Source organism: Otolemur garnettii, unplaced genomic scaffold, assembly GCF_000181295.1.
Source record: "Otolemur garnettii isolate 467f Iridium unplaced genomic scaffold, OtoGar3 scaffold00022, whole genome shotgun sequence".
Lineage (NCBI taxonomy): Eukaryota > Metazoa > Chordata > Mammalia > Primates > Galagidae > Otolemur > Otolemur garnettii.
In genome coordinates, this window is record NW_003852417.1 from 20,119,770 (window position 1) to 20,145,694 (window position 25,925).

Sequence of the window (25,925 nt, forward strand, 5' to 3'; positions counted from 1 at the left end):
GGTCCCAGGTCTCTTGTCAGTCTGTTCAGACATTGGATGGGCACCATGGATAAGGGAGGAGAGGGGTAGTACCTTTCTGATCCTGGAACAGTGCATCCTTGAGGGTCCTGACCTGCCACTGAGGAGTGTGGGGTGACAGTGTGCCTGGGGTCCAGCCACAGAAGCCTTCCTCAAAGTTGCAATAAAAACCAGCAGGGAGTTTACCTGTGGAGAGAGCACAGGGGCACTGTCATTTCCAGGACCGCTAGAGGCAAAATATGCCAACGTCAAGTCCAATTAGCCCAGCATGACCAAGTTATTTAATATCTTCATTAGTAAAAACTCCCTGGCTGGAATGCTTGATGTCTAATGACATGAGAGAAGCTCTAAGCCCTCACTTGTGCATACGCTGCTTTATAATTTTCTGATCTTCAGAAAATAAAATAGTAATAACAACGTTTCCACAGCATGGGTATTGTTAGCCCAGTTTTGCATTCGACAAAGCAGAGGCTCAGAAATGTTAAGTGAGCAGACCAAGGTCACACAGATAACCCACCTGGACTCAGACTCAGACCATGTGCTTCTAATTTCAGATCTCTTTATACTGATCCACCATGAGTGTGGGCCCAGGAGAAGCCTACGTGTAACTCACTAGAATACATTTCCAATGGAGGACGCAATGACAAGAGAATACACAGAGATAAAAGGGAGGTGATGGTGGTTGTGCTGGCTGGGGGTTGGTTGGATGGCGCATGTCACCCCTGTCTGCAGAGACACATAGTGTTCAAGCCTCTTTATTCCCCAACCCCCTTGCAGTTGAGGGACGCCATATGACACACTCTAGCTAATGAAATGTGAGGGGAAGTGATATGCATCTCATCCGGCTTGAGGCTGTGAAAGCCCTGGGGTAAATCTGCAGTCTCTTTCTCCGCTGAAGTGACCAAGGAGAATTCTCCTTCCTGAGGGCGCTGCTATGTTGATGGAGGAGACTCTGCCAGCCTGGGTCCCTGTGTGATCCTGTGGAGCGAGTTCCTGCCCCAGCCCACCCCTCATTGGACAGGTGCTGTAAATGTCATCTTAAGCCGCTGAAATATGTTACTGTAGCGTAACCTGGCTAATCCTGATCAAACGGTTCCAGTCACTGGGGTCTCTTTATATCATCTCAGGCTCAGCAAAAGGGGCCTGTAATCCTTTCCTAGCCATCAGACTGATCACAGGTCCCATTGAGGAACCCTTTTGAGACTGTTATTTCCCCACTGCCCGCAGGAGGAGGAGGAGGAAAGGAGAAGAGGCCTAGAGAGAGCTCACTTTCTCCGGCTGGCTCCGACAATGGCTCCAGGCAAGGCTCTCAGCTTCCAGGAACTAGTGGGCCATTCCAGGCTATTCCATTAGCACCAACAGCCCCAGACCTGGCCGTGGAGAAGCCTGTGTCTCCCGTAGGAGGAAAGACGCTTTCTCCTGCACTCCACGCTGTCTTCTCTCAGCCTTCTTGGCAGCGGCAGGCTGACAATGAGGCCCTAACGCTTCCTGGCTGTGACAGCACCTTCGTGAATTATTACTCACTTCCCCCTCGATTCTCTGTGCATTTCACACGGAGGCAGAATTATAAATTAAAACAGGCTGTCACTGACTTTGAGCATCTCTTCCCATTTATACCCCCCTGAAGAAATCCCTTTCCCTCAAGCCTCACATGTTCCTCTGATTAAAACTCCCAAAGCGAAGGAGAACTTTCTGTTTTATTCTTTATTCCCCCCTCAAGGGATCCCGCATTCACTTCTGCAGAAATCAACTGGTGGCTGGAAGTGACCTTCTCATGGAGTGCCCTTCACAAGTGAGCTTTAAACACCAGGGCCCGCCCTGGAAGATCCCAGCAGGCTTGGGCTGCAGGATGGAGGAGGAGGCAGGGCTGCCCCAGAGCCTGCCAGCACGTCATTCTCCTCATCTTCCAGCAGGTGGGGGCGTGGAGAGAACAGAGCCTGACTGGTGGTGTTGGAACCACAGGGGCACAGGAATCTGGACATGAGGGTTCTAGATCTGGCCTCAGCACGCCCGGCTGTGTGACCTTGGACACATCATTTCCTTTCTTAGAGCCTCAGATGCCTCATCTCTAAAACGGGGCAATGTTAGTATCTATTTCACTGGATTGGTTTGAGGATAAAATAAGGCAGAGAGTACAGAAGCACTCTGTAAACAGCTGGAGTGGTGCAGATACAAAGTGGTGGTAGCATTATTAATGCTCATTCACACCTGACTTAGGGGAAGCAACTCATCACATGGGCCGAAACAACCAACAGGTCCCTGGCTGCCTCTCTGGAAATGCCTCCAGGGGCCACACGTGTGCTAACTGTGCCTCTGCCTTCCATCTGGACAGGAACAAGGAAAGCCATTGGCATTCTCCATCTCTGGGAGATGTTTTAGCTTGGCATAGGATCCAGGGTGAGCTGAAATTGGAAACCCCATTTCTTTTTGGCTAATTGAATAAAGGGAGAGGAGCCAGGCAAACTAGCAAGATGACAATTTATGTGACAATGAAAACCTTGAAGAGAGGAAGAGGCGCTGGGAGCATTTCCATTGCTCTAAACTTTCTATGCTTAGAAAGAAGCCACTCTCAAGGAGGCTGGTGGAATTAGGGTTAGGTAGGGGTCAGCCGAATTTGGAAAATTACTGCTAAGGCCAGTTGCCGAGCAAAAGATTGGCCCACAGGGTTGGGTCTAATGGTGTCAACTCATCCTTTGATCATGCTTTTCTCTTCTCATTCGCCCCAAGTACCTGCTCAGCACTTGGCACATTGCTGAACAAAGGGTTCTGTCCTCTAACCCTTTGCCACTCGAATGGTGGTCCAGGAACCAGCGGTATCCACATTATTTGTGAAACTGTTAGGAGTATGACGTCTCAGGCTCCACCCCAGCCTACTGAGTCAGAATCTGCATTTTAAACAAGCCCTCTTGGTGGTTCTCTAGCATTTGAGAAGCACTGCCCTCACCAGCCCCCCTTTTGGCCTGTAGCCAGTTATTTCATTGGCTGGACGGCCAAACCGGGCTGTGTGTGGGTCAATCAATCCTGCAACATTCGGCAATTATGACAGCTGATTCCACTCTAAGAGAGACAAATTGGTAGAGTCATAGAGATGTGACCTCGGCAGCAGCCATGGGAGCTGCCAAGTATAAACTCTGGGCCAAATGACAGTACTTCTTTTCCTTCTTGTGTGACAACTCTGTTAACAGTTTTGATAAATATGTGTTATACATTTTATTGAACATATAGAGTCATGGGAAAAATGCTAGAAGAAATATATCAAAATATTATGGTTATCTCTGAATGTCTGAGAGGGAGGATTACGAGCAATAGTATTTTCTCTTGTGCACTTTTCTAGATTTTCCAAGTATTTTACAACCAGCATGTTTATTTTATAATAAAAAATAAACTTTAAAAACAATTGGGCTCTCCTGGTAGGAAAAGCATCCATACAAAATAGGTGAGGTGATCAAGTCCGTGGAGGGGTAGTGATCTGCCTGCAGTTCCCAGGGAGTCGTTGCCCCATGGCGAGTGAAGGGGGGACACCCAGCCCCTTTCTGCAGGGCCACATGCCACTGAGGCCATTGGTTAGGACACACAGGGAACCTAGATGACCCCCCTTCAATGCACTATTGCATCTGTGGTGTCTTACTTGGATTTGGCAATGTTTAATTGGAAATGTAGAGGTGTCTGTGTCTGAGAGGGGAAGGAGAGTGGCATGCTGGGGTGTGGTTTGGAGGAGGGGTGTCATAATTTGTAGAGAAGGGCAGGGGGATGCCACCTCTACCTCAGGCCCTCCACTCAGCCCACGCAACCCCTGGAGGAGTTAAGGGTTGCAGAAAGATTAATAGTGTTGCACAGGGGCATCTGATAGTCTGCAGGCAACCTGAGAGTGGGCAGGAGATGCCTTCTAGGGAAGGCGTGGGGAGTTGGGGCTGGCCCTTTGGTGGAATGAGTTGACTTAATGTAACCTAATTTTTCTCTCCAAATTCCAATCATGGCAGGATGTGCTCAACTACCCTGGCCCAACATTAGCGACCCTCATGAGAGTTCTTTAGAGGACCTGGACATCCCCAACAGAGCTTCAGTGTGAACACCTGCTCAGAGAAAACATTACAGGTTCCCAACTACCTGGGAAAGACAAGTGCAGTCAAGAACATTTCCCTGTGACATTGATGTTGATTCTGGAACCATCCACATGAAGACAACAACAACATTAATAACATGGCTGCTATTTGCTGAGCATTTATTATGTGCCAGGAGGGGCTCTGAACATTTAGTGTCAACTGGCATCGTGTTATAGATGAAGAAACCTAGAGTCAGAGAGGGAGGCAGGTGATCTTATCCCCACCTCCACGAGGGAGCAGTGCCTTGGTCCCCTGACTTGTCCTGGCCCCTTCATCTTGTGTGGGTCTGTAGCTAGGTTTAGGGCTTAGTACAACCAAGTGCTGGAAACTCACAAAAAAAAAAAAAAAAAAAAATGAGCTTGGCCTGCAGAGGTTCCGAGTGAGGCTCTGAAGGCAGGCCACAAATCCTAGCTCTGCCTCTTACACACCATGTGCTTTGTCATGAGAGCAGTCACACATGTCACTGAATGTCAGGAAGGCTGTCCAAGCTCATCTGTCTGGGGACATGGGGGTAGGAGGGGGCTGTGGACATGGGCTGGGCAAGGAGGAGAGGGGGTGGCCCCAGCTACTCACGGCATAGCTGTCCCTCGTCTTCTCCCTGGGCGCAGTCCTGGTGGAAGTCACAGGCCTGCCCAAGCTGGAGGACTGTCCCGTTCCAACAAGTGAAGGAGCTCTGCAGGGCCATCTTGGAGCCTGGGGTTGTTCCTGGCAAGCACACAGACACACAGAGGTCAGTTTGGGTCCAGGCACCATCTTGGTGGTACCCAGTGCTAATCAGTGCCCCCCTCCATCCCACCCACCTCAGTGCTCAGCTGCGTGGGGAAAAGATGAACAAGGCCCCATTGGGCTGTGTTTCCCAGCCTCTCTGAGCCCCACATAGCGGTGAGCTTTTTCAAATCAGTTCCTGCTGATTCTAATGTAGAATTGTCTAGGGTAGGTGATATCTAATATCTGAAATTCCATGGCTTACTGGTTCACTGACTTGCTCCCCATAGCACTGACAGCAACATCAAGTCCAGTGTGATCACTTCTGGAATTCCTCTGTCTGTCTAGCAGTCCTGCTTATGAGGAAGGTAGGAAGATCTTTACAGGGCCCATTTATTAATTGAGGTCACTGAGGTCAAAGAGGTTTAATGACTTGTCTGAGATCACACAGCTGGCATGTGGGATTCAGACCCAGGCTGTCAGGCTGTAAAATTGCTTTCTCCATCATGGAGGGTGATGGTGGAGGTGGCCTTGTGCCCTCTTTCCTAGAAGAGGTTCAGTCTGTCAGATGATAGCAGATAACCACCTGGCATTGTCTGACTGGCCCCCAGCCTAGCTGGGTATTCTCTGCAACTCCTGGGCATTAGGAAAGTGCCTCCCTTCCGTCCAGGGTATCCTATCTGAACACTCTAACCTGCTCATCAAAGTCCCCTGTGATCTGGCACAAATTACCTGTGCTGTCTCATGTCTCTTTGCCTCTCCCCATGGACCTGTGTGGACCCCCCAGGGGACACAGGTAATGTCATGGTCATGTGATAGTATACCCCATGCCCAGCTGCTGCAAACCCTGCCTAAGTCCAGCTCACATACTCTGCCTGTGACAGTCTTCACAGCTTCCTGCAGCACTCACTCATTTGGCCTTGGTTCCAGGAAACCTGCCTCTAGAACATGGGTGCCACATTCCCAACTTCCCCATCACATCGTGTGAGCCTCCTCCTGCCCTGCCCAGTGCCTGGCCCCACGGGGCTCATGATCATCTGAAGCCCAGCATAGCAAGTTTAGACCAACCTCTCAGTTGTTTAACTTGTTCTGGGACTAGGCCTTTGCAGTTTTCTGAACTAGTTACCTGTACCCCTTTCTTCCTCACAGAAAGAAAAACATCAACTCCATCTCTCCCTGTGCCTTAAGACAGCCCAAGGCAATATTGCTCCTCAATAACTTAAAGGTTGAAAACTCACCCTGCCCCTACCCCCAATTCTAAATATAGTTGACCCTTGAACAAGGCAGGCTTGTATTTCATGGGTCCACTTACAAGCAGGTATTTTTTTTGCTGTTTTTGGTCGGGGCTGTGTTTGAACCTGCCACCTCTGGCATATGGGGCCAGCGCCCTACTCCTCTGAGCCACAGGCACTGCCCACAAACAGGTATTTTTTAACTGAAGGCAGGTTGAGAACAGCATTGGCAGGCTGAGGGCTCCGTGTACACAGAAGGCTGACTTTTCGTATATGTGGAGTCTGCAGAGTGGCCTGGGGGACATGGGTATTCACAGATTTTGGTAAACCCTGGGAGGGGAGGGTCTGGAAGCCCATGTACACCAAGAGACTGAGACAAACACAGGATCAAAATACTAATGGAAGGGCAGGAAGAGATACAACACTCATTTTGAGAGGCAAAAGCTCAAGTTCATTTTGTACCCTTCATTCTGGGTGTTAATTCTCCATCTTCACTCGTGTGTTCTTTTTTTTTTTTTATTGTGGGGATTCATTGAGGGTACAAAGATCAGGTTACACTAATTTCATTTGTCAAGCAAAGTCTCTCTTATAAATGTGTTCCTTCCCCAAGAGGTGTGCCAAACACTGTGACCCCCACTTCCTCTCTCCTTCCCTCTCTCTGCTCCCCCATTCCCCCACCCCCACCATGTACTAGGTCATCAATTGTCCTCATATCAAAATTGAGTACATTGGATTCTTGCTTCTCCACTCTTGTGATGTTTTACTAAGAAGAATGTGTTCTACCTCCATCCAAGTTAGTACAAAAGATGTATAGTCTCCGTCTTTTTGAGTGGCTGATTAATATTCCATGGTATATATCTACCACAGTTTGTCAATCCATTCCTCAATCAGTGGGCATTTAGGTTGTTTTCACATTTGGCAACTGTAAATTGAGTTGTGATAAACAGTTTAGTACAAGTGTCCTTATGGTAAAACAATTTTTTTTTTCTTTTGGGTAGATGTCCAATAATGGGATTGCAGGATCAAATAGGAGGTCTAGTTTGAGGATTCTCCATACTTCCTTCCGTAAAGGTTGTATTGGTTTACAGTCCCACCAGCAGTGTAAAAGTGTTCCCTTCTCTCCACATCCATTTATGCGTTCTTGAAAACTGGGAGGTAAAATTCTGACAAACTGGTGCTGGTCCAGCAAAGATGGCCTATCCCTAACAGTTTAGAGCAGAGGAGATGGTCTTGCCTGGGACACTTACTTTGGGGTTGCCTTGAAGGGGTGAGGGTGGGGGTGGTGGCTTCAGGATGTGTCCCTAAGACCAAGAACACACCAGGAGCTGCCCCTGCCTGCTCACTAAACTTGTCACAAGCAGGGCAGGGGAGCTCTGTCATTTCCACTCGGCAGGAGGAAGTGGGGAAGCACAGCCACATAGCTTGTCCTCTCGGCCTCTCTTTCAGGGCACAGGGAGTTAGAGTAAGAAGAGAAATTCTTTCTATTTGCTCGGTGATTTCCTTTCAATTTTTCTTCTTATGTCTTCTCACAAGAGATTCTTAAATACAGATAGGCCCTGATTACCATCACCACCAGCCCTGCCATAACAAAAAAGCAAACTCAACCTACAGAACAAATCTAAGCTAGGTGGTGTTTTATTCACACCTTATGTCCCATGGTGCGTCTTCATGAACACCAGAGTGTTACACCAATTACTTGTCACTCCCCAAATAGATCTTACAGCTTCTTTCACTTTCCTTCATTCTAAAAATATAAGTCAATTGTCTCAAGTTCAAAACCAGGGTAAAAGAAACAAAAATAACTCCCTGAACCTCATCACACAGAGGCCATCATTTTTAACATCTCGGTAGATTTCTCTTTAGTGTAGTTTTTTTCTGCCTACACTTTAAAAGCGTGTATAGTTGTGTCATCTGAATACAGACTTTCAAATAATTAAGGTTGTATCACAAGCTTTTCCAAGGGCTTTAAAATTATCCATAAAATACTTTTTAATGGCTACAATACTGTGCGCCATGTCCCATCATTTATTTAAACATTATTCAACGATTGGATTGCTATTCCTTTTTACAATAACACTTTGAAGAATATCTTTGAGCATAAACCTTTGCCTGCATTTCAGATTATTTTCATAGGATAGATTCCCAGAAGTGGAATTACTGAATAAAAAGGTATAAACATTTTAAAGGCTCCTGATACACATTGCCAAATTGCTTTCTAGACGTTAATCCCATTTATGCTCTTCACCAGCTGTGTTCACACACGCACGGCCTCACGCTACGTCCTGGCTGACCCTACGTATTATCATAATTTTTATTTTTAACTAAAGGTATCTCCCTGGTATTTTATTTTGGATTTATTTGATAGTCAGAGAGGTTGGTTGGTTTTTTTTTTTTAATGTTATCAACTTTTATTTTTTCAACTTTGGTTTTTAGGGAATTTGCCACTTCCTCGTGCCAATTTATCTATTAGTTTCTTTGTGTTTTCATATCGAGTTATATGAACTCATTAATGACACATTTGATCATTTTCCCCAGGATTTTGTGCATCTTTTCATTCTCTTTGTAATGTATTTACATAAACATTTTACAATTTTATGTAGCCCACACATAGGCATATTTTCCTGGGTGATTTCTTCTCTTTTATCGAGGCCTAAAGAGGTTGCCCCACATGGGATCAGCAGGTAACCTGCAGGTCAACCTCTGGACGCCGGGTTGCCCTCTCCTCTGGGAGTGCTGCCCACCAACTCCTCACCTTTCAGCCCTGGGGATCTAGGTCTCACCACCTCATCTGGGCCATTTTCATGGATTCTCCCCCTTCATGCACGATCCTTTCACTCAAGCACATTACTTCTTGAGTTGAATGTGGCAGACATGCCTGTCTTTCTACCAGGTAAGTGGACTGAAGTAAGTGACTTGCATTGAAAATATCTGTTTTACCTTCAAGAGCCTACAACAGTGCCTGAGGTATAGACCTCTCCACCACATCTCAACGTTTGGGAATTGAATTGACCTTGTGTTTTATCTGAGGAAGGTATCATCACGCCCATTTTATAGTTGAGAATTCCAAGGCTCAGAGTGGTTACAAGGCTTGCTGAGGGGTGGGTGGGAACCCACCGCTTTGGACCCCTTGTTCTCTATCCTTTATGCTTTGTTTGTTAGGGTCATCCAAGAGGCAGGAGTCCTCAGGAGTGGGGCCGGTGGGTATGGAAGGTCAAGGAGTTGGCATCCCTGCCCTCCATCCAGGAACCTTGATAAAGGAGGGGGTTCAGGAATGGGGGCAGTACTGCTTCCACTCTGGCTTCCCAGGATTTTGCCCCCCCAGACTTCTCTGATGCACAGCAGAGCCCAGAGAGGCTGGCCCTTTCAGCATTGCTTCTACCAGCTCCTCCCTACCTCCTTCCCAGCTAGAGACTTCCAGGCTCCCTGGCACAGCCTCCTCTGTCCCGCAGGGAGCTTTGTGCTTACGAGAGATTCAATTAGATGGATGCTGGCACTCTGATCTCCGCTGCCAGCCCAAACTCAGAACTAATGAGGCACAACAAAAAACAACCGCTCTGTCTTCTTAAGTTCTCTTTTTATGGAGCACATAAATTCTAAGGAGGAAAGCGCTATTGGTTTTAATCGAGAGCCTGAGTTTTCTAAAGAGCATCCTTTCTGTGGTTACACACAATGATCGTTTTGGCCTATGGAGTGGTGTACCCTGAGGCCCTGGAGGGTCACAGCCTTGTCTCCAGAGCAGTGAAGAAGGGGCAGGGGCTTGATTGACATGAGCCAGCTCCTGTTTCCTGCTGACACTTCTGACACCTTCCTCCCGTGGGTGCTGGTGATTCCTGGTAACCCAGTGTTTTTCAACCATTTTCATCTCATGGCACACTTGAACCTATAGTTAAACTTCTGTGGCACAACTAAATTATGTTAATGGAGTGTTTTGAACTCCTTTCGAAAATACTTTAATTAATGATCTTTAAAATTTTCACGGCACACCCAAGATCCTCTCATGGCACACTGGTTGAAAATCATTGTGTAGCCACTAAAATATCCAAATGTCCTAATCAAGGAAGGTAAGGGAAGCCTGAGATGAAGCCACTCCAGGAAGAGCTGGAGCTTCCAGATCTCTCATTAAAAAGGATCATCTCCATGGGAATTTACTTTTCAGCTTCTGAAACAGTGGTTCCTCCCAGACTAACAATGTAAGTCAACGGGGGTAGTAAATCGCCATCGTTCCTTGCCTTCGTATAGAATTTCAACAGCTTATAATGTGTTTTCTTAATCCTTCTTTATTTGACTCTTATAAAAAAACTGGCAGAACAGTGATTATTATTCCCATTCGATTAATCAGAAGACTGAGGATCTAAGAGCCTACACAACGCATGGAGAGGTACGTTTTAAACACTGTAGCACTGTAAAACTGACCAGTTACTTACTGGGAGCTTTGCCTGTGGTCTCACTGCTAGTAAACCACAGGGAGAGGGCCCAGAACCTGGTCAGAGTACCCCAGGTCGAGTTCCTCTCCCATAACTCAGATTCAATTTTATGGTAGGAGCAGGGCCCTGAGTGCTCCAGGAGTCACTTGGGAAGTGAGAGGTACTGGGTGTGTCCAGACTCCACCTGGACCAATGCAGTCAGTATCTGGGGGAGAGACCCTTGGCACCGGTGGTTTCTAAAAGCTCTCTGGGCAATTCTTAAGGGCATATGGTTGAGTACTGTCCCTAGAGGGTGGGAGGTCTCTGGCTGAGATAGCTGTGCCTCTGGGAAGGTCCTTCCCCTGTACAGCATCCCCTGCCATCTGGGGCACTGGGAGTGCTGGCCTCAAATCCTGTCTCTCAGCCCCCCTCCGCCTCTGGTGTCCTGACTCTGGGATTCTGGCAGCATTTGTTGACAGTGACATGTTTATGGGGTTGACTGGACGCAGTTCCTGCCACCTTTACTAATGCTGGTCATTGTTAATACCACTACCCTGAAGTCTCTGTCCTCTTGTGTGTCTTCCCTGAGTCTCTCACCCAACAAGCTGCCTCTCATCTTTGGTAATTCCCGTCTCAGTCTCCTATCATTTGCATCCTGGAATGTCGCTCCTGCAATAGCATGCCACATTTGTTTGCCCATTTATCTCTCTCTGGATGCAGGAGAAATTAGCTCGGCTCTGTATCACAGACATGCATGGCCCCGGTCAGCTTGTGTGAATCATCGCTCTACACCACGGGTGACTTACTGGGTTTCACTGCTGGGAACGGTCCCTTTCCCCTACTTGTGCATTCCAAACAGAAACCCACACACACGCCCCTCCTTCAGTTGTGTCTTGGAGACTTGATGCTGCAAAACCTACATTAACTCTCCTAACTCAAATTTCTTTTTTAAACCAATGTCAAATTTTAGGGCACTTAATTAATTTTTAATTAAGGTGATTTATGCGGCATTAAAAAAGAGGCACATTTGTACCCGCTTCCTGGCCATCTCCCACCTGCTTGCTCTTGCCTAACTGATGACACTCGTTAAGGGGGGCTCTGAGCGCTGCTCCAGTGAGGAGGGGCCTGCTCTGAGGTTAAAGTCCAAGGGAGATGGAGCGTGGAGGGAACTGGTGTCCAGAGGACTCGGGTCAGGCTGGGGTTGGAGCTGGAGTCCAGGGGGCTGGGCCAGGCTAAACCAGGAGAATCAGGTGGGCAAGGGTAAGCCAGCCCAGAGACGTGAAAATGGATGGTGACAGGATGAGAATGCAGTCCGGACATGGCTAACAGCTGCAGCTCCCTTGCTGACGTTAATGGGGGTGTTGGAAGGCCCACGGACTGTGTAAATTAAGTCTGGCAGGGACCAGTCCTGCTGAGGGCTTTGGGCCTCATAAATTGTAGTGTGGACAACCTCATTAAAGAACCAGCTTCATGGGCTCCCCTGAAAATGTAAAACAGCAAGGAGCAGGCCCGGCTCTGTTTGGCCACCAGCAGCTGGGTGAGGAAACTCCATTCTGGAACATGGGAGAACTGGTTTGGGGGTCAGCCTTGCCACTAGCCCTCTGGGCCCGTGAGTGAGTCCCTTTCTCTCTGGGCCTCAGTTTCCTAGTATGTATACTCTCTGAAGCCAGTCATTCACGTTTGCCCAGGGAGTAGGCTATATGTGGGAGTGGTGTGCCCACAGCCCCCACATTAGAACCACGTGGGAGCCTGACAGCCACACTGCTTCCTGGGTCCAACTGCAGCCCTACAGAATATCCAGGAGGAAAGCCCAGAACCAGCAGGTGCCACAAACTTTCTGGGTAACAGCTGGGTACACCTGAGTCTGAGAATCTCTAGAGCTCAAGAAATGCACCTTTAGTTCCTTCTCCTCATGGAAGAATCCCCAGCCTTCCAGTGCCACCCACCCCCTGTTATGCCGATTCCCTCCTTGGTCTCAGGTCCTCAGAGCTCCGTCCACACCCAGATTCCATTTCTGTGTTTATTCCAGTAGGCCCAAGGTCAATTTGCATTGATGAGACACAACATAAACTGAGCAAAGATTTAGAGAGCGTATTAGTAGGTCAAACCCCTCTTCTACTAGTGTGGGGAACACTGAGGCACTTTACAGTTTCACCTTCTGGAAGTTGGGGGTGCTATTGAACAGGGCCTTGGGGGGATCAGATGAAATCAGGCATATGCCAAACAGTATGTGAGTTCTTTGAGGACTTTGGGAAAATTGGCCATGAAGGGTGGGTGGAAAGGGCCAACATGGGGTCCCTTGATCTTGGGACAGACAGAACCTTTGGGCATCCCTCACGTCACATGGTAGAGGTGAAGCTTGACAGGGCCAGGCCCTTTCAGCAAAACAATAATGGATGTGAACCCAAGAGTAATTTCCAACACAAGCAATAGCTATTAACCCTAATACCTGCAATGATGGCTTCTCAGCATCATTTGTCTCTGGAGTCACCTCACCATTGGAATTGGCTTTCTGAACCTAGTTCCATAAACATTTGCTGGTTTTAATCCCACTGCAGGCTTGGCCTGCTCAGTGCCGCACCCCCCACGGCTCCACCATGCCCCCTGCATCTTCAGCTAAACACCCTGCCTTGCCTTTTCTCACAGCCTTTGTAACTGTTCTGTTGTCTAGAATCCTCTTCCCCCTCTGAACGATTCATCCTAACTCATTCCACTCTCCCCAGTTGCCTGCTCCCTTTTCTCCTGGAGAGACAGACGTGTGTCTCCCTCCAGGGTGCCCTGGAAACGTTATGTACCTTTAACTGTGCGCTCACCTCATTTTATTGAGTACTGATATCTGCCTTGCCAGCTTCTCCCACTAAATTCTAAATTCCTTGAGGCAGGGAGTCCGTCTCACTTACTTTATCTCCAGAAGGGTGCCTGGCACGTAGCAAGTGCTAATAAATGTAGTTGAAGGAGTACCAAGTAGATCACTAAGTTCAAGTAGAAGAATGTGTGAGGGGGCATTTCCCAGCATCCTGCTAGGAATCACTAATTCCTCTGGGTTGCACCGCAGAAATTCCACCCACCTTCTATCCGTTTCAGTCTTGGGTGTATTGAACAGATAGTTTCAGAACTTCTACTCTGTGTCTGGCACTGGGGAGAGAGTTGTGAAGACAATAACACAAGTGACCTCGTTCGTAAGGTGGGTCACAGGTGTCACCCCTGCAGAGGTGATATTTAAACTGATATTGAAAGATGAGAGAGAATCAGCTATGTAAACAGCTCACAGAGGAGCAGAAACCGCAAGGCTGGGGGTGGGGAAAATGCTCAGGATTCAGAAGCAGAGCAAAGGCCAGAATGGCTCAAGAGGGTCCCCAGGGTCACCAGGAGGGCTGCAGAGGCAGGCAGTGGCCCAACCAGGCAGGGCCCTGAAGGCTGGGTCAGGGGCATAGATCTTACTTAAGAAGCTTAGATAAAAGATCAAAAAAACATTGCTAAGTCTTTAAAAAGATCCTCTGAGTGATGTGGGAAGAGTTGCTTGGAGAGGGCAATGGAAGAGGGCACACCAGCCGGCACGCTCTGCTGTCACTGGCCATGCAATTCATGCAGGCCACTTGGATGAGGCTGGAGATGTGGAGAGGGAGGGAAGTGGGTGGATGTGATTGACGCGTTGGGGGTGACCCTGGCTGGACTAGCTGATGGCCTGAGGTGAGGGGTGCCTGAACGATGGTAGACCAGGACTGCCCACTGACATGCCTGAGCCACTGAGGGCTTATTTCACAGTTTCAATTCCTTGGACAGAGTCGGTGCCCACAGAAATTTACTGAGGACCACAGGGATTCCTGTAGGCCATCTGCAGGAAGGCAGACAGAATGTGTTTCATTTTTGCGATCGAGCTCTCCAAAGGAATTGAGCGTTTTCTGATTCCTACGTAGCCTTTGCAGCCCCTTTATTTTGTTGCACGGTCCCTTTCCTAAGGTTTCCTTGTCCGACATTTATCTTCATTGCTTTGCTGAAGACACCCACCAATAATTTTATGTTTAATATTATAAATGACCTCTGTGTACATTTCGCCATTAATCTCCCTGAAAAGTGGTGACATTTAACCATTTTGCACCATAGCTCCCCATAAAACATGTCATTTTCTCCTCTTGTTTGTTCAGTGAACAATAAGCAATTCCAGCCGTGCCTTGGAGAATTAATGGTAATCACGAACAAATTACAGCTACAGCTGAGACCCCCGCAGGGCCCAGGGTTTGGATTATGCACAGAGAAGGCTGTCTGGGATGGGAGTGCAAAGACAAGGAGGGGTCATTCAGCCTGGAGGAATAAAAACAGGAGCACCTGGTCGTGGGGAGTGGCCCCTCGAACAGCCTCCAGTTAACAGGACCAGGTGCATTGGGCCCTCGTGGGGATAGACAGGATCCCTGTCTCCGCTGGATCCCTGGAAGGGCTGGCTATTTGCTAAAGAAACAGGATAGCCACTGGGTGCTGATGCCAGCATCAACCATGATAATAGTAACCTCATTCTCACCCATTTTTTGAGTGCTTATCACGTGTAGTCCTCAGCTGAAGGCCTTCTATGCATTATTTCATTTAGATCTTATAGCAACTCTATAAAGTAGTTGTTCTCTCCTTTTACTGGGAAGAAAACTGGGATCCAAGCATTTGTAAAATCATTCTCAAGATCATAAGGCATTAGCAGGATATTGTGTCTGTCTCACTTAGAATCCCATGCTCTTAATCAATATGTGAGCCCCACCAAGAGTGGAAAAGGCCATTTTAGAAGCTCCAGGATGAGCAAGGAGGACTGTGGGCCCTTGGCCCGTGGAGTGCCGAGGAGGGTATGTGCACAGGCCATGGCAGGGCCCAGGCCAGCACGCTGGCCTCTCGGGAACCCACAGGGAATGGCAGACTGGCAGGTGAGTCCCGGTGGGATTTTTAAGTTGGATTCTTCTCTCTCGAAGGACTGGGGAGAATGTTTTTGAGGAATGCTGTACCAGCTAGGTATTAAGACAAGCTCTAGGCACAGGGGAACAAGAAGGAACTTACATATCCACTCTCAGCGTTTGTCCCTGTGGGCCAGGCAAAAACCCCTTCTATAGCAGAGGTTGTTGGGGGTAAGCAAGACAATTATGGAAGCATACTTTGTAAACCACCTAGTACTAACAGATGGTTAAGATTTTATTTTTAATATTGACCACCTGAACCCCAAACAGGCCTGCTCTCTTACCTCCTTATTTTTACTGAAATGTTAGCCTTCTCTTCTTGGCAACTTTATCGAAAATCTCTCCTGTCTCCCACCCCATATCACAGACACTCCATGTTCAGGACTACACATGATAAGCACTAAAAAAATGGGAGAGGATGGAGGTTATTATTATCATGGTTGATGTCGGCATCAGCACCCAGTGGCGATCCTGTTTCTTTAGCAAATAGCCGGCCTTTCTGCGGATCCAATCGAGATAGGGTGACCTCCTATCTAACCCCATGAAGACCCTTGCTGGACTGTTTTTCCTTGCCACTTACAGTTGGGCAATACACACTTGTTAGTTTTGTGGCCGGCCTTTCTCCCTGACATGTAGGGATTGGGGAGCTCCGTGTGTGTTTTCACTGCTGAACCCTCAGTGTCTAGAACAGTGCAGAGCATGTGATGCCTGAGATCTCAATAAAAGTTTGTGGAAAGAATGAGTGAATGATGCTCTTAAATAAATAATTTGGGGCAATGGATTCAGAAGAAGGATTTATGCTTTATTTATAATTTAAAATTGGTATTTCAGAGAAAAAGCATTTCACTGAAGAGGACTTCCTCATGACCTCAACTCCCATGACTACATGTGTACAAAGATGGGATTTGTTCATATGAAAAGCAAATTATGCAAGAGGCTCCTAGCAGTGAACGCAGTCTTCTCTGTATCCAAAGGCCCTGCTCAGTAGCGCCAACTCCATTCAGAGCGGTGGCTCTCCATACCTGCAACAGAGCACTGGCTGGGCAGCTGGTGAATCTGCAGCTGCACCAGCTGCTCAGGGCCATCACGTGTGGAAGAGAGAGTGGTGGCAGCTCCACGACATGTAGCGATAGGCTGGGAAACGGTCAGAAAGTGCTTCCTTTTCAGGCATAAACCAAGTGGGGGCTGGGAGCAGACCCCAAGCAGGCAGCGTGTAGTAGTGGGCCCTACTCCAGCCAGGTACAAAGGTAAGTAGGGTTTCCTTGGAGCAACTGTGAAGCGCTTCAGTGGGATTCAGTCTGATAGGCACAGTCCAGGCCAATCAGAAAAGATCAAGGTCACTTGCTCTTAGCATTTTTTTAGTTTTTATTTCTTTTCTAAGAGTCCCATGTTAAGGTCTAAACTTCTCGGAACCACAAAATTGAGAGAAACTGAATGAAGAAGGAAAAGGGGATGACAGGCAGGCAGGATAAATAACAGTAATATGTGATATTCATGAGTGTCTATCTGCTATGCGGCCCCTGTTTATTACCTTTCACCCCGTCCCTTGAGTGAAGGTGACTGAGATATCCAAGATGACTGATGTAGGGTGGCTACTACCCCCAGATAGAAAGTGACGCTGGCGAGGATGTGGGGAAATGGGAACCCTTGGGCACGACTGATGGGAATGTAAAACGGTACAGCTTTTAGTGATTCCTCAAAACAATGACAACTAGCATTGCCGTATGACTCAGCAATTCTATGTTTGAGTACGTACGCAAAAGAATTGAAAGCGGAGTCTTGAAGAGACATTGGGACCTCAAGTTCATAGCAGAGTTACACAAGAGGTAAAAGAGGGAAGCAACCCAAGTCCACCGAGGGATGAACGGATAGACAAAATGCAACCTAGACATGCAAAGGAACATGATTTAGTCTTCAAAAGAAAAGAAATTCTGACATGTGCCTTGACATGGGTGAACCTTGAAGACATTATGCTAAGTGAAATAAGCCAGTCACAAAATGACAAGCGTACGATTCCACGTATACGAAGGTAACCAGAGTAGTCAAACTCATAGAGACAGAAAGGAGATGCTGGTTGTGGGAGCTGGAGAGAGGGGGGATCAGACAGTTGTTTAATGGGTAAGGAGTTTCCACTGGGGAAGATGAAAAGGTTCTCAAAATTGGTTGCTCAGAAGTGTTGAATATACTTAAACACTATTGAACTGTACACTTTGAAGAGGGTAAATTTTACATGTATTTACCACAATTACAAAAAGATGGCTGATTATGCTGGCCTTGAAAATAAACCCTAATTAAGATCACAGGACAGAAAGAAATCAGCGCAGTCTCCTGAGAAAAGCCTGTCTCTGGGGCCCAGTGAGGAGCGCAGGCTCTTCTTCTCTCTCTTCAATTCTGGTGGAATATGGTGGTGTGTGAGGCGGGGGGAGACCTCAGATCTAACCTGACACTGCGGGGTACAGCAGAGCGCCCTTGGACCCGGCATCTGCCTCTCTTGGCTTCAGTCTGCTTACCTGTGAAATGATAGGTTTGGACTGGGTGAGCACTAGGGGCTCTTTCTCCTCATCACGGTGGGTCAGGGTCTTGGCCAATGACAGGGAACGGTGGAGATGAGTTTCCACGTGTAGGAGGAAGGGGCTGGTGATAACCGTGGAAGACACGCTGGAAAGCCGATGGGGAGACTCCCCCTCGGCTAGACTCTGCTGGGCCCTCCATCAGCTATTAAATATGAAGTACATCATGCAGAAGGCTGCTGTGGGCCCAGCAGGTCCCCAGGCACACAGGGCTCCATTTCCACTTCTATGCTCTAACCCCCCAGGGGAGTTCTGCCAGGTATTACGTGGTAGGGAGGGAAATGCCACCGAACACAGTCTACAATTTCATTTAGAGACAATAGGTGAGAAAACAGACAAGACTTGATGGGACAGGTCTCTGAGGGCATCTCTGGGGACTATTCATGCCCACAGGTGTTGGGCTGACCGGCCAGCCTGCAGGGACACAGACGTACGTGTCCTCTCTCAGTTCAGGCAGGGTCCAGAGAAGGAAGCGATTTTGTCACAGGACCCCTGGCAATCTAAGGAAGATGCATTTTAAATGGTCCTGATGTAAAGTTTTTTAAATTGCACGCCATCCCGAATTTCCACTGATCTTTTCAATTTACAGAGCAGATGCTAAAGGCTAAGAAAAGAAGATTGGTTTTGCAGACAGATGGACCAAATCTGAATCCCGACTCTGCCACTTGGTCTTGTACAAAGTGCTCAACTGCCTACAGCTTCCATGTCTATTTCACAAGGTTGTTTCAAGGTTTAGAAAAACTACAGGTAAGCCTCAGTAGCCAGTATGAAGTAGGCGTGTAGTTAATGGTGGGTGATGGACGAAACCTGGTTCCTAATCGCTAGGCCGTCCTGTATGTTGGGGTGGATAAATGGCCAAATCCTGATAATATGGTAAGTGCTAAAATGAGCATGTTTTTGGCTGTTTTAAAACTTATCTGCAAATTTGTTTAAAAGTTGTTTTGAGAGGCTCGTTGAGAGATGGGGATTTCTGTCTCTTCCCCTCCAGTCTGGGCAGGCTTGTGACTACTTAGATTAACAGTGTATCATGGAAGTCCACGGGTGTGGGGGCAGCAGGGTGCTGGGGCTGTGGGGGAATCCACCCTTGATGGGGAGCTATGTTATGACCATGAGATCATAAAGGACGATGCAGCTACCACCCTGCTCATGATACATGTGGCCTTGGAGCTTGTAGCAGGCATGTAGGTAGTTTGACAACCCCAAAGCTACTATGCTAGAGAGGTCAAGTGTAGACACTCTTGGGGACAGTCTCAGCCCAGGCTAGCCCTCCTGCCATCTTTGCCAAGGCAGCAGACAGACAAGCAAAGTCACCGTGGTCCTCATATCCTGTTGATCTGCTGGATAAATACCACTGTGTGACCTCTGCCAATGCCATGGGCTACAAAAAAATTACCTGCCTGAATTCTTATCCCACAAAATTGTAAACTATGATAAAAAATGGTAGCTGTGTTAAGCCAGAACACTCTGAAGCTCAGAAATAGATGAGTGGAACAAATGAGTGACAGGCCCAGAGCCAAGGAGCATCTAGTAAAGGAAGCTCAAGGGAGAGATGACACTTGAGTTGTGCCTGTAGAAGGGACACACAAGGAGAAAAGACAGGGGGCTCCAGGGACAGTGGCTGGTGCCCTCAGGGCATAGCAAGTCACCTGTGTGCCCACAGTGTGAGCTGGGACGAGGGCAGCGATGGGAGGGGAACAGAGCTGGAAAAACAAGCAGAAACCAATTCACAAAAGCCTTGAATGACATACCCAAGAGTTCGAACTGTGGACTTTATATACATTTTAGGTTGCATTAACAACTGTATTAAGTAGTTATTATCTCCATTTTACTGAGGAGGAAACTGGGATCCAGGGATTTGTAAAATCATTCCCAAGATCATAGAACATTGGCTCTTAACTTTGAAGCCTGTGCTCTTAATCAGTATGCTCAACCTACCTGGGGGGAAAAGGCTGCTAAGAAGCCCCAGGAGTAAATGAGACAGAGGAGTGTGGACTGTAAGCCCACAGGGGACAAAGAACATCCAAAATACTTACGGAAAGGCTAGGACCAGAGCGAGGGACGGGATGAAGGGAGGGGCGGAGGTGCTGGTGGTCAGAGAGCCATGGCAGGGGTCCAGGAGGCCTGGGCGGGGAGGAGGGGGCTGGTGAGAGGTATCTCAAAGCTGAAATTGTTAGGATGGGGTCACGAGATGATGGAGGAAGAAGTCCATGATGGCATGAGGCTTAAGTAGCTGGGTAGTGGGTACCTCTATCTGAGAAGGCAGGTGAGAGGACCAGGGCGGGGAGCTGGACACCCCTGCTTATCCCTCTTGCAGGGTCTCCAGGGCCTGGCAGGGCAGCTGTGATGGTGTCTGGGAGGCTGAGGAGACAGGGTGGCATCAAGGAGTTGGAGAGTGCTGGGAGGACAGCACTTGGGGAAGCAGCCTGTCTGAGATGGCCCTGAGCTGAGGGCTCCAGAAGGGGACAGCACAGAGGGTCTACGTGCACCTGTACCCACTGCTGCAGAGGAGGGAGGTATGGAGGAGGAAGAGACCTGGCAACCCAGGGGCTCTGGTCTCTGCCAACACAGCTCCCCCATCAAGGGTGGATTCCACCACAGCTCCAGCATCCTGCTGCCCCCAACACTGGTGGTCTTTGAGGCTCTGGGAGCAGGCCAAAGTCTCCACATGGGACTCATGCCATAGTCCTGGGTACCCAACCCCAGAGGCCTGCCTTAGCCTGTAATCACTGCAACCATTTGGATGTTGTGGATTTCTCAGTGATCCCTCCCTCCCTCCTTCCCTGCCCTGCCCCGCCCCAAGGCCCTGCCTGGCTTTTGTGCAAAGCCTGCACCTCCCAGGAAGGGGCATCAGTTAAAACAAGACACGTCTTGTCACCCTAGCCAGTGTGTGGAATCAGTCTCCCTAGCGTGGCTTTGTCACAGCATCTGGGGAGAGGCAGGCAGCCATGTCACTGCTTTGGCCCTGCTTCCTCCCATGGCAAATGTCATGCTGGAGATGACACATAGGTTTCTCCCCCTGGGCCACAGCCCTCTTGTCCACAGCCCCCCCTCCTCCCTTTAGACACAATGAGTAGGAAGATTGGAGACTTCAGATTCAGCACACCCAGTTCCAGCTCAGTGCAGCCACTTACTAGATGCATGACCTTGGATGTGTTTGACCTCTGAACCTTAATTTTCCCTTCTGTAAAATGGAAAGAATATCTTTTCTTTTTTCCGGGTAATTCTAAATTAGGAGAGTAACCACAGAGAGGCTGACCTGTACCTCTCAATCCTCCAGCTGGGACTCAGTCTCACTGCTGAGGAGGATGGGGAGGCAGGTTCACTCTGAGCTTGACTGGCAGCCACTGGCCTGGCCTGTCAAGCTGAGCTTTTCTGAGAGCTTCCTCCCACCTCCCCTCAGCACACATTTGCCTGTTGTTAGGTAACTGTGGGCCTTGACTTCAGAGGACACTGCATCTGTGCTGGTTTTCCCTCATGGCTCTCTGTTGAGTGCTTGCCATGCCAACAGGGGAGTGAGCAGGTGCCAGGTGGAGAGGACACTGGCTCAGGCCACAGGGTTCAGGCAGCTCTGCCGTCTGCAGTGACAGAGCCATTGCTTGGCCTCCCTCGATGTTGCCAGCCTGCTGGTAGAAGCAGCCTCCTTGCCTATTATAGAGTCTAGGCCAAGGACTGGCACCACCAGTGGTGGAAACTGGGAATCATTCAAGTCATCGACAGGGCTAGATCTGTTGGCCTGCGATGTATTATGTTGAAAGTTGACTGTACCAAGCAAAGCCCCTCGAGAAGGTGCTCATGCACAGAACATTTGGGGCTAAGCAGCCTACAAGCAATCGTCATGTTGAGTGTCCAAAACCTCCTGCCGATGGTAGATGGGAGAAGGGTGGGGTAGGAAGGGGTAGATTTGGTGGGTGGTGGACTAGTTCAGCACATACGAATTTTACTAAGATTCTCAGTCTGGGGCCTTCGGAGTCGATAGCTCTAAACTAAGTCTCAGAGAGGAAACAGAAGTGAGGATCACCAGTCACAACCACAAGGAAGAGCCATGGACGTGCGTGCCACGGTGTCTGTCAGCACTGTGATAAGTTTCGCCTTAGTTCTTCTTAAAAGTCCACTTCCCTGATGGCAAAGCCATTTCTCTTCAAAAAGAATAAACAAGCTTAAGTCTTTGAAGATAATAGATGAAAAACTTAACTGTTTCTATTCTGTTCAGAAAAGGATTTTAGGTGACTTGCAATTACATAAAATCTAAATAAATCAATAAATAAATCAGAGTGACATAAGTGTAGTATTTTAGTCTACACGCTCCGTAAGTTTTCTACAAGGCTAAGGTAATTTTCTGGGTTTTTTAGCAGCCAAAGCAGAAAGGGACACAGACTCCATCACGAGGTTTGAAGTGTGCATAGGAAAATGAATGCTTTTCCTGACACTGATCTCCAAGAGAAATTGTTTCATGAATTTCCATAAGTGCTCCAGTGACAACATCTTCATCTGCTCTTATACAGTCAATACAAAAGCGTTTTCATCCAGTCATTTTTAGTAGTGCTCTTTCTGAAACGCACATCAAATGAGGTTAGATTTTTAAAAATTGGCTGCATCGAATTGGCCAAGATTTTAAATAATACCAGTCCTAGCAGAGATGTAGTGAGTTAAAGACTTCTATGTACTGCTGATGAGAATGTGAATTGGTACAACTTTTAAAGAAAAGTTTGGCAGTATGTTTTAAGAAACTTAAAAATTTTATTTAGACCCTTAGAAGTTCCAGTTCTCAAAAATGTACTTGAAGAAATAGAGTTATCAGATTTTTTTTGAGACAGAGTCTCACTATGTAGCTCTTGGTACACTGCTGTGGCATCACAGCTCATAGCAACCTCAAACTTGTGGGCTTATGCGATTCTCTTGCCTCAGTCTCCCAAGTAGGTTGCGGTTGTTATTGTTGTTTGGCAGGCCCGGGCTGGGTTTGAACCCGCCAGCCTTGGTGTATGTGGCTGGCGCCATAACCACTGTGCTACGGGCGCTGAGCCAAGTTATCAGATATTTAGATCCCCAAAGACTTATAGCTGGTTATAATACTGTGAAAATGAAAACCAAGAAACAAGACCAGTGACAGGGGAATGGGAATAAAAGCTGTCCATCTGTATCCCACAGAGATGTTTTTGAGGAACTTTTACTAACGTGAAAAAATTTTCATGATAAATTAACTGAGGAACCCAACCAAATCAAAAACAACACCTCTCTGTATCTAAGACTATTGGGGCAGCATAGCAACCATTTATATACACAGAAAGAAAAACTAGAAGGAATATATCAATTGGTAGCCAAAGTTACCTCTGAGCTGGAGGATTATGAATGCTTTGAATTTTCTTTTTTATACCTTTGTGAATTTATGTGTTCTGTAATGGGCATATATAACTTCTACAGTCAGAAGAAAGGAAGTAAAGTCGCTCTAACACAAGCACAAGTGAGTCAGCCCTGCTCTCTCCCTTCTTAGACCAGAGCTTATCTCCTAAGAAGACCGATTCCCTCTGTGTTTCTGTTCACTATGCTCTTCAAAGCACTGTCATGTCCACCATCTCATTAGTTTCTCACAGTCAATCCAGGGGGCAGACAGGGCCAGGGCTGCATCCATTTTCAGAGGGAAAGAAAAAGATCTCTGAGAAGTTACCAGTCAATGGAGTCTCTGCTCTGTTTCAGGAATCCACACCTCAGTCACTCCTGACCTACTCCTGAGAGCGTCCTGCCGGATCAGGGCTATAAAGTGGGGACAGTGGAGGGGATGGGGAGACGGACCTTACCCACAGTTAGGCCACCAAGCTGCTGGCATGTTTGGGGGCCACCACGTCCCCCAAATGACCATGTGGCTGGGCAGGGCTTCTGTTTGTGGTGTAGACCAGTACTTCTGACAGAGGCACTAGTTGCTACTTCGTACTGCACCAAACCTCAGCATCTGATTTCTGTTGATAGCTAAATTAACAAATCAGCTGAACATGGATATGCTTTATGTCCCGTCTTATGCCAGATTTAATGTCTTCCAGGCACAACACGAAGCAGAGGGTTTGGATTTACTGGCTCAGGGGTAAACTGTGAACTACTCACTGCATCCATTTCACTGGCTGAACTAGGAAGCAATTCCTGCGTCCATCTGCCAGAGTCTCTGCACTGAGAGGACACACATGGAGCAGAGGCAGCTGACTGGCTGGGCAGTCCCCAGAGCTGGCCATTCACTCTGCAGCATGCTTCCTGGGTCTGTTTTCCAATCAGTGGGACAATTTCACTCATAATTTCTTGCCTTGATGGTCAGACTTGGTCTCTATCTGCTCCCCTGAGCTCACTTGTCTTCCCAGAAGCACAGTGATTCATCATACTAAAGATCTTCATTTGCACAGCACTCCCTTCTTTTGGAATTCAGCAACATACTTGATTTCATTTATTCCTGGCAACAACCCTATGCCATGTAATGCCACCCCCATTTTATGGATGAGGAAACTGGCTCAAGGGCAGGTCAGTGGTAAGGGGTAGAGAAGACTAGAGTTGTGGTCTTCTGGCCATAAGTCCAGGGTTCCTCCTGGAATAGTCTACGGGTGGGTCTCTGGTCCTGCTTGGGGAGAGGGACTGTGACACCTCCTCTTGAAGCCTTGTCACCTTTCTTTGCTCACAGCCTGGCTTTCCAGGTGGGCTCTTGTGTGGGTGGAGGAGATGCAGCCCAGGCTGTCAATCTACTCATTTCCAGGAGCACTTAGGAACACTGCTTAGGACCCTAAGATAATCCTTAGGGCCAGGTGGGGTGAGGTGTGAGTGGCCAGGGAGTGACCCCAGCTCAGAGCTGCTGGGGTTACCCTGCATCTGACCTTGGGCCCTTTCTGGGAGGACAGAGCAGAGATTTAGCTCCAAACTCTAGGTCTTCAAGCAAAGAATTTGTCTCTTTTCACTTCTTTTTAATTAGAAAAGAACTGGATGCATGGTGCTGTCCACTCCTAAGGTGCAGGGGCTACTTGCACAGTGAAGCGGGAGGTAACTGGTGGGGGCTTTTATCTCCATTGCCTTTCAGACTCCAGCCTGGGGGTGGCTGCTTAGCAAATGAGTGCACACAGTGTGTGTGGAAAGAGCTATGGATAATCTTTGCATCTGTAACTGGGATTTACTCTAAGGGAGTGGTTCCCAAACTTTACTACACACCAAAGTCATGCTTCTTAAAACCCCCAGGATTTCTGATTCTGTAGACCTGAGGTAGAGCCTGATAATTTGCATTTCTAATTATGCAGATTCTGTTGGCCAGGTCAGCTATAAGGGCTTTGCACCAGAGGGCAGTTGTAGGGGCTTCCTAGTCTCCTTGAAGCCTCACCCCTCAACGTGATATGGTCTGAGGAACTGGTTCTCCAGGACAAGGGGAAATTCAGGGCTCAGAGGTAATATGGTCTGTGCCAATTGGGAGCAGGGGTCAAAAACATGAGTTATGGGATTCAGCCCTCATCCCAGTGAGCCCGAGTCATTCTGTCACTCTAAGCCTGACTTGGCACACTCCGCCAGGCCAGATGGTCCCTCAGGGTGGTCCATCTGGGTCTGCTTGTGAGAATGAATGAACTGTGCCTGTAAAGTGCTGGCAGCTCTCTGGAGAAGGCATCTTAACACAATTATCATCATAATAAATGCTTTCTGTTCATATGGTGTGCTGTCGGGGCTCTATAGCAACTTGGACGGTTAGGTCCATAGGAAGCAAGGTGAGAAGGTGGCCAGAGATCAATATCATTATTCTATGTTTTAAAAGCCAAAGCTCAAAGATAACAAACACACAGCTAGTTGGGCCATTTCAGTTAGGAGATGAGTAGTAGGACCAGGGCAAGGCACTGGTTATTTATGGGAAAGCAATACATACTAGCGGCTCATATGGTAAGCATCAGAGCTTAAGAAGCACTTTCACACATGAAATTTAATCTTTGAAATACAGTAGAACTTCCTAGGTTATCAC

General features: G+C 47.9%; 1 protein-coding gene across 1 annotated transcript in view; it reads right to left on the bottom strand.

Annotated features, from left to right (window-relative positions):
- Positions 1 to 25,925, bottom strand: part of ALK (ALK receptor tyrosine kinase) — a 701,480-nt gene that overhangs the window by 114,015 nt on the left and 561,540 nt on the right. Inside the window, exons 6-7 of the mRNA XM_003787498.2 lie at positions 4,695 to 4,826; positions 73 to 204 (exon numbers count right to left, since the gene is read on the bottom strand). Coding sequence (XP_003787546.1) covers positions 73 to 204; positions 4,695 to 4,826 — 264 coding nt within the window. The remainder of the gene's footprint in view (positions 1 to 72; positions 205 to 4,694; positions 4,827 to 25,925) is intronic.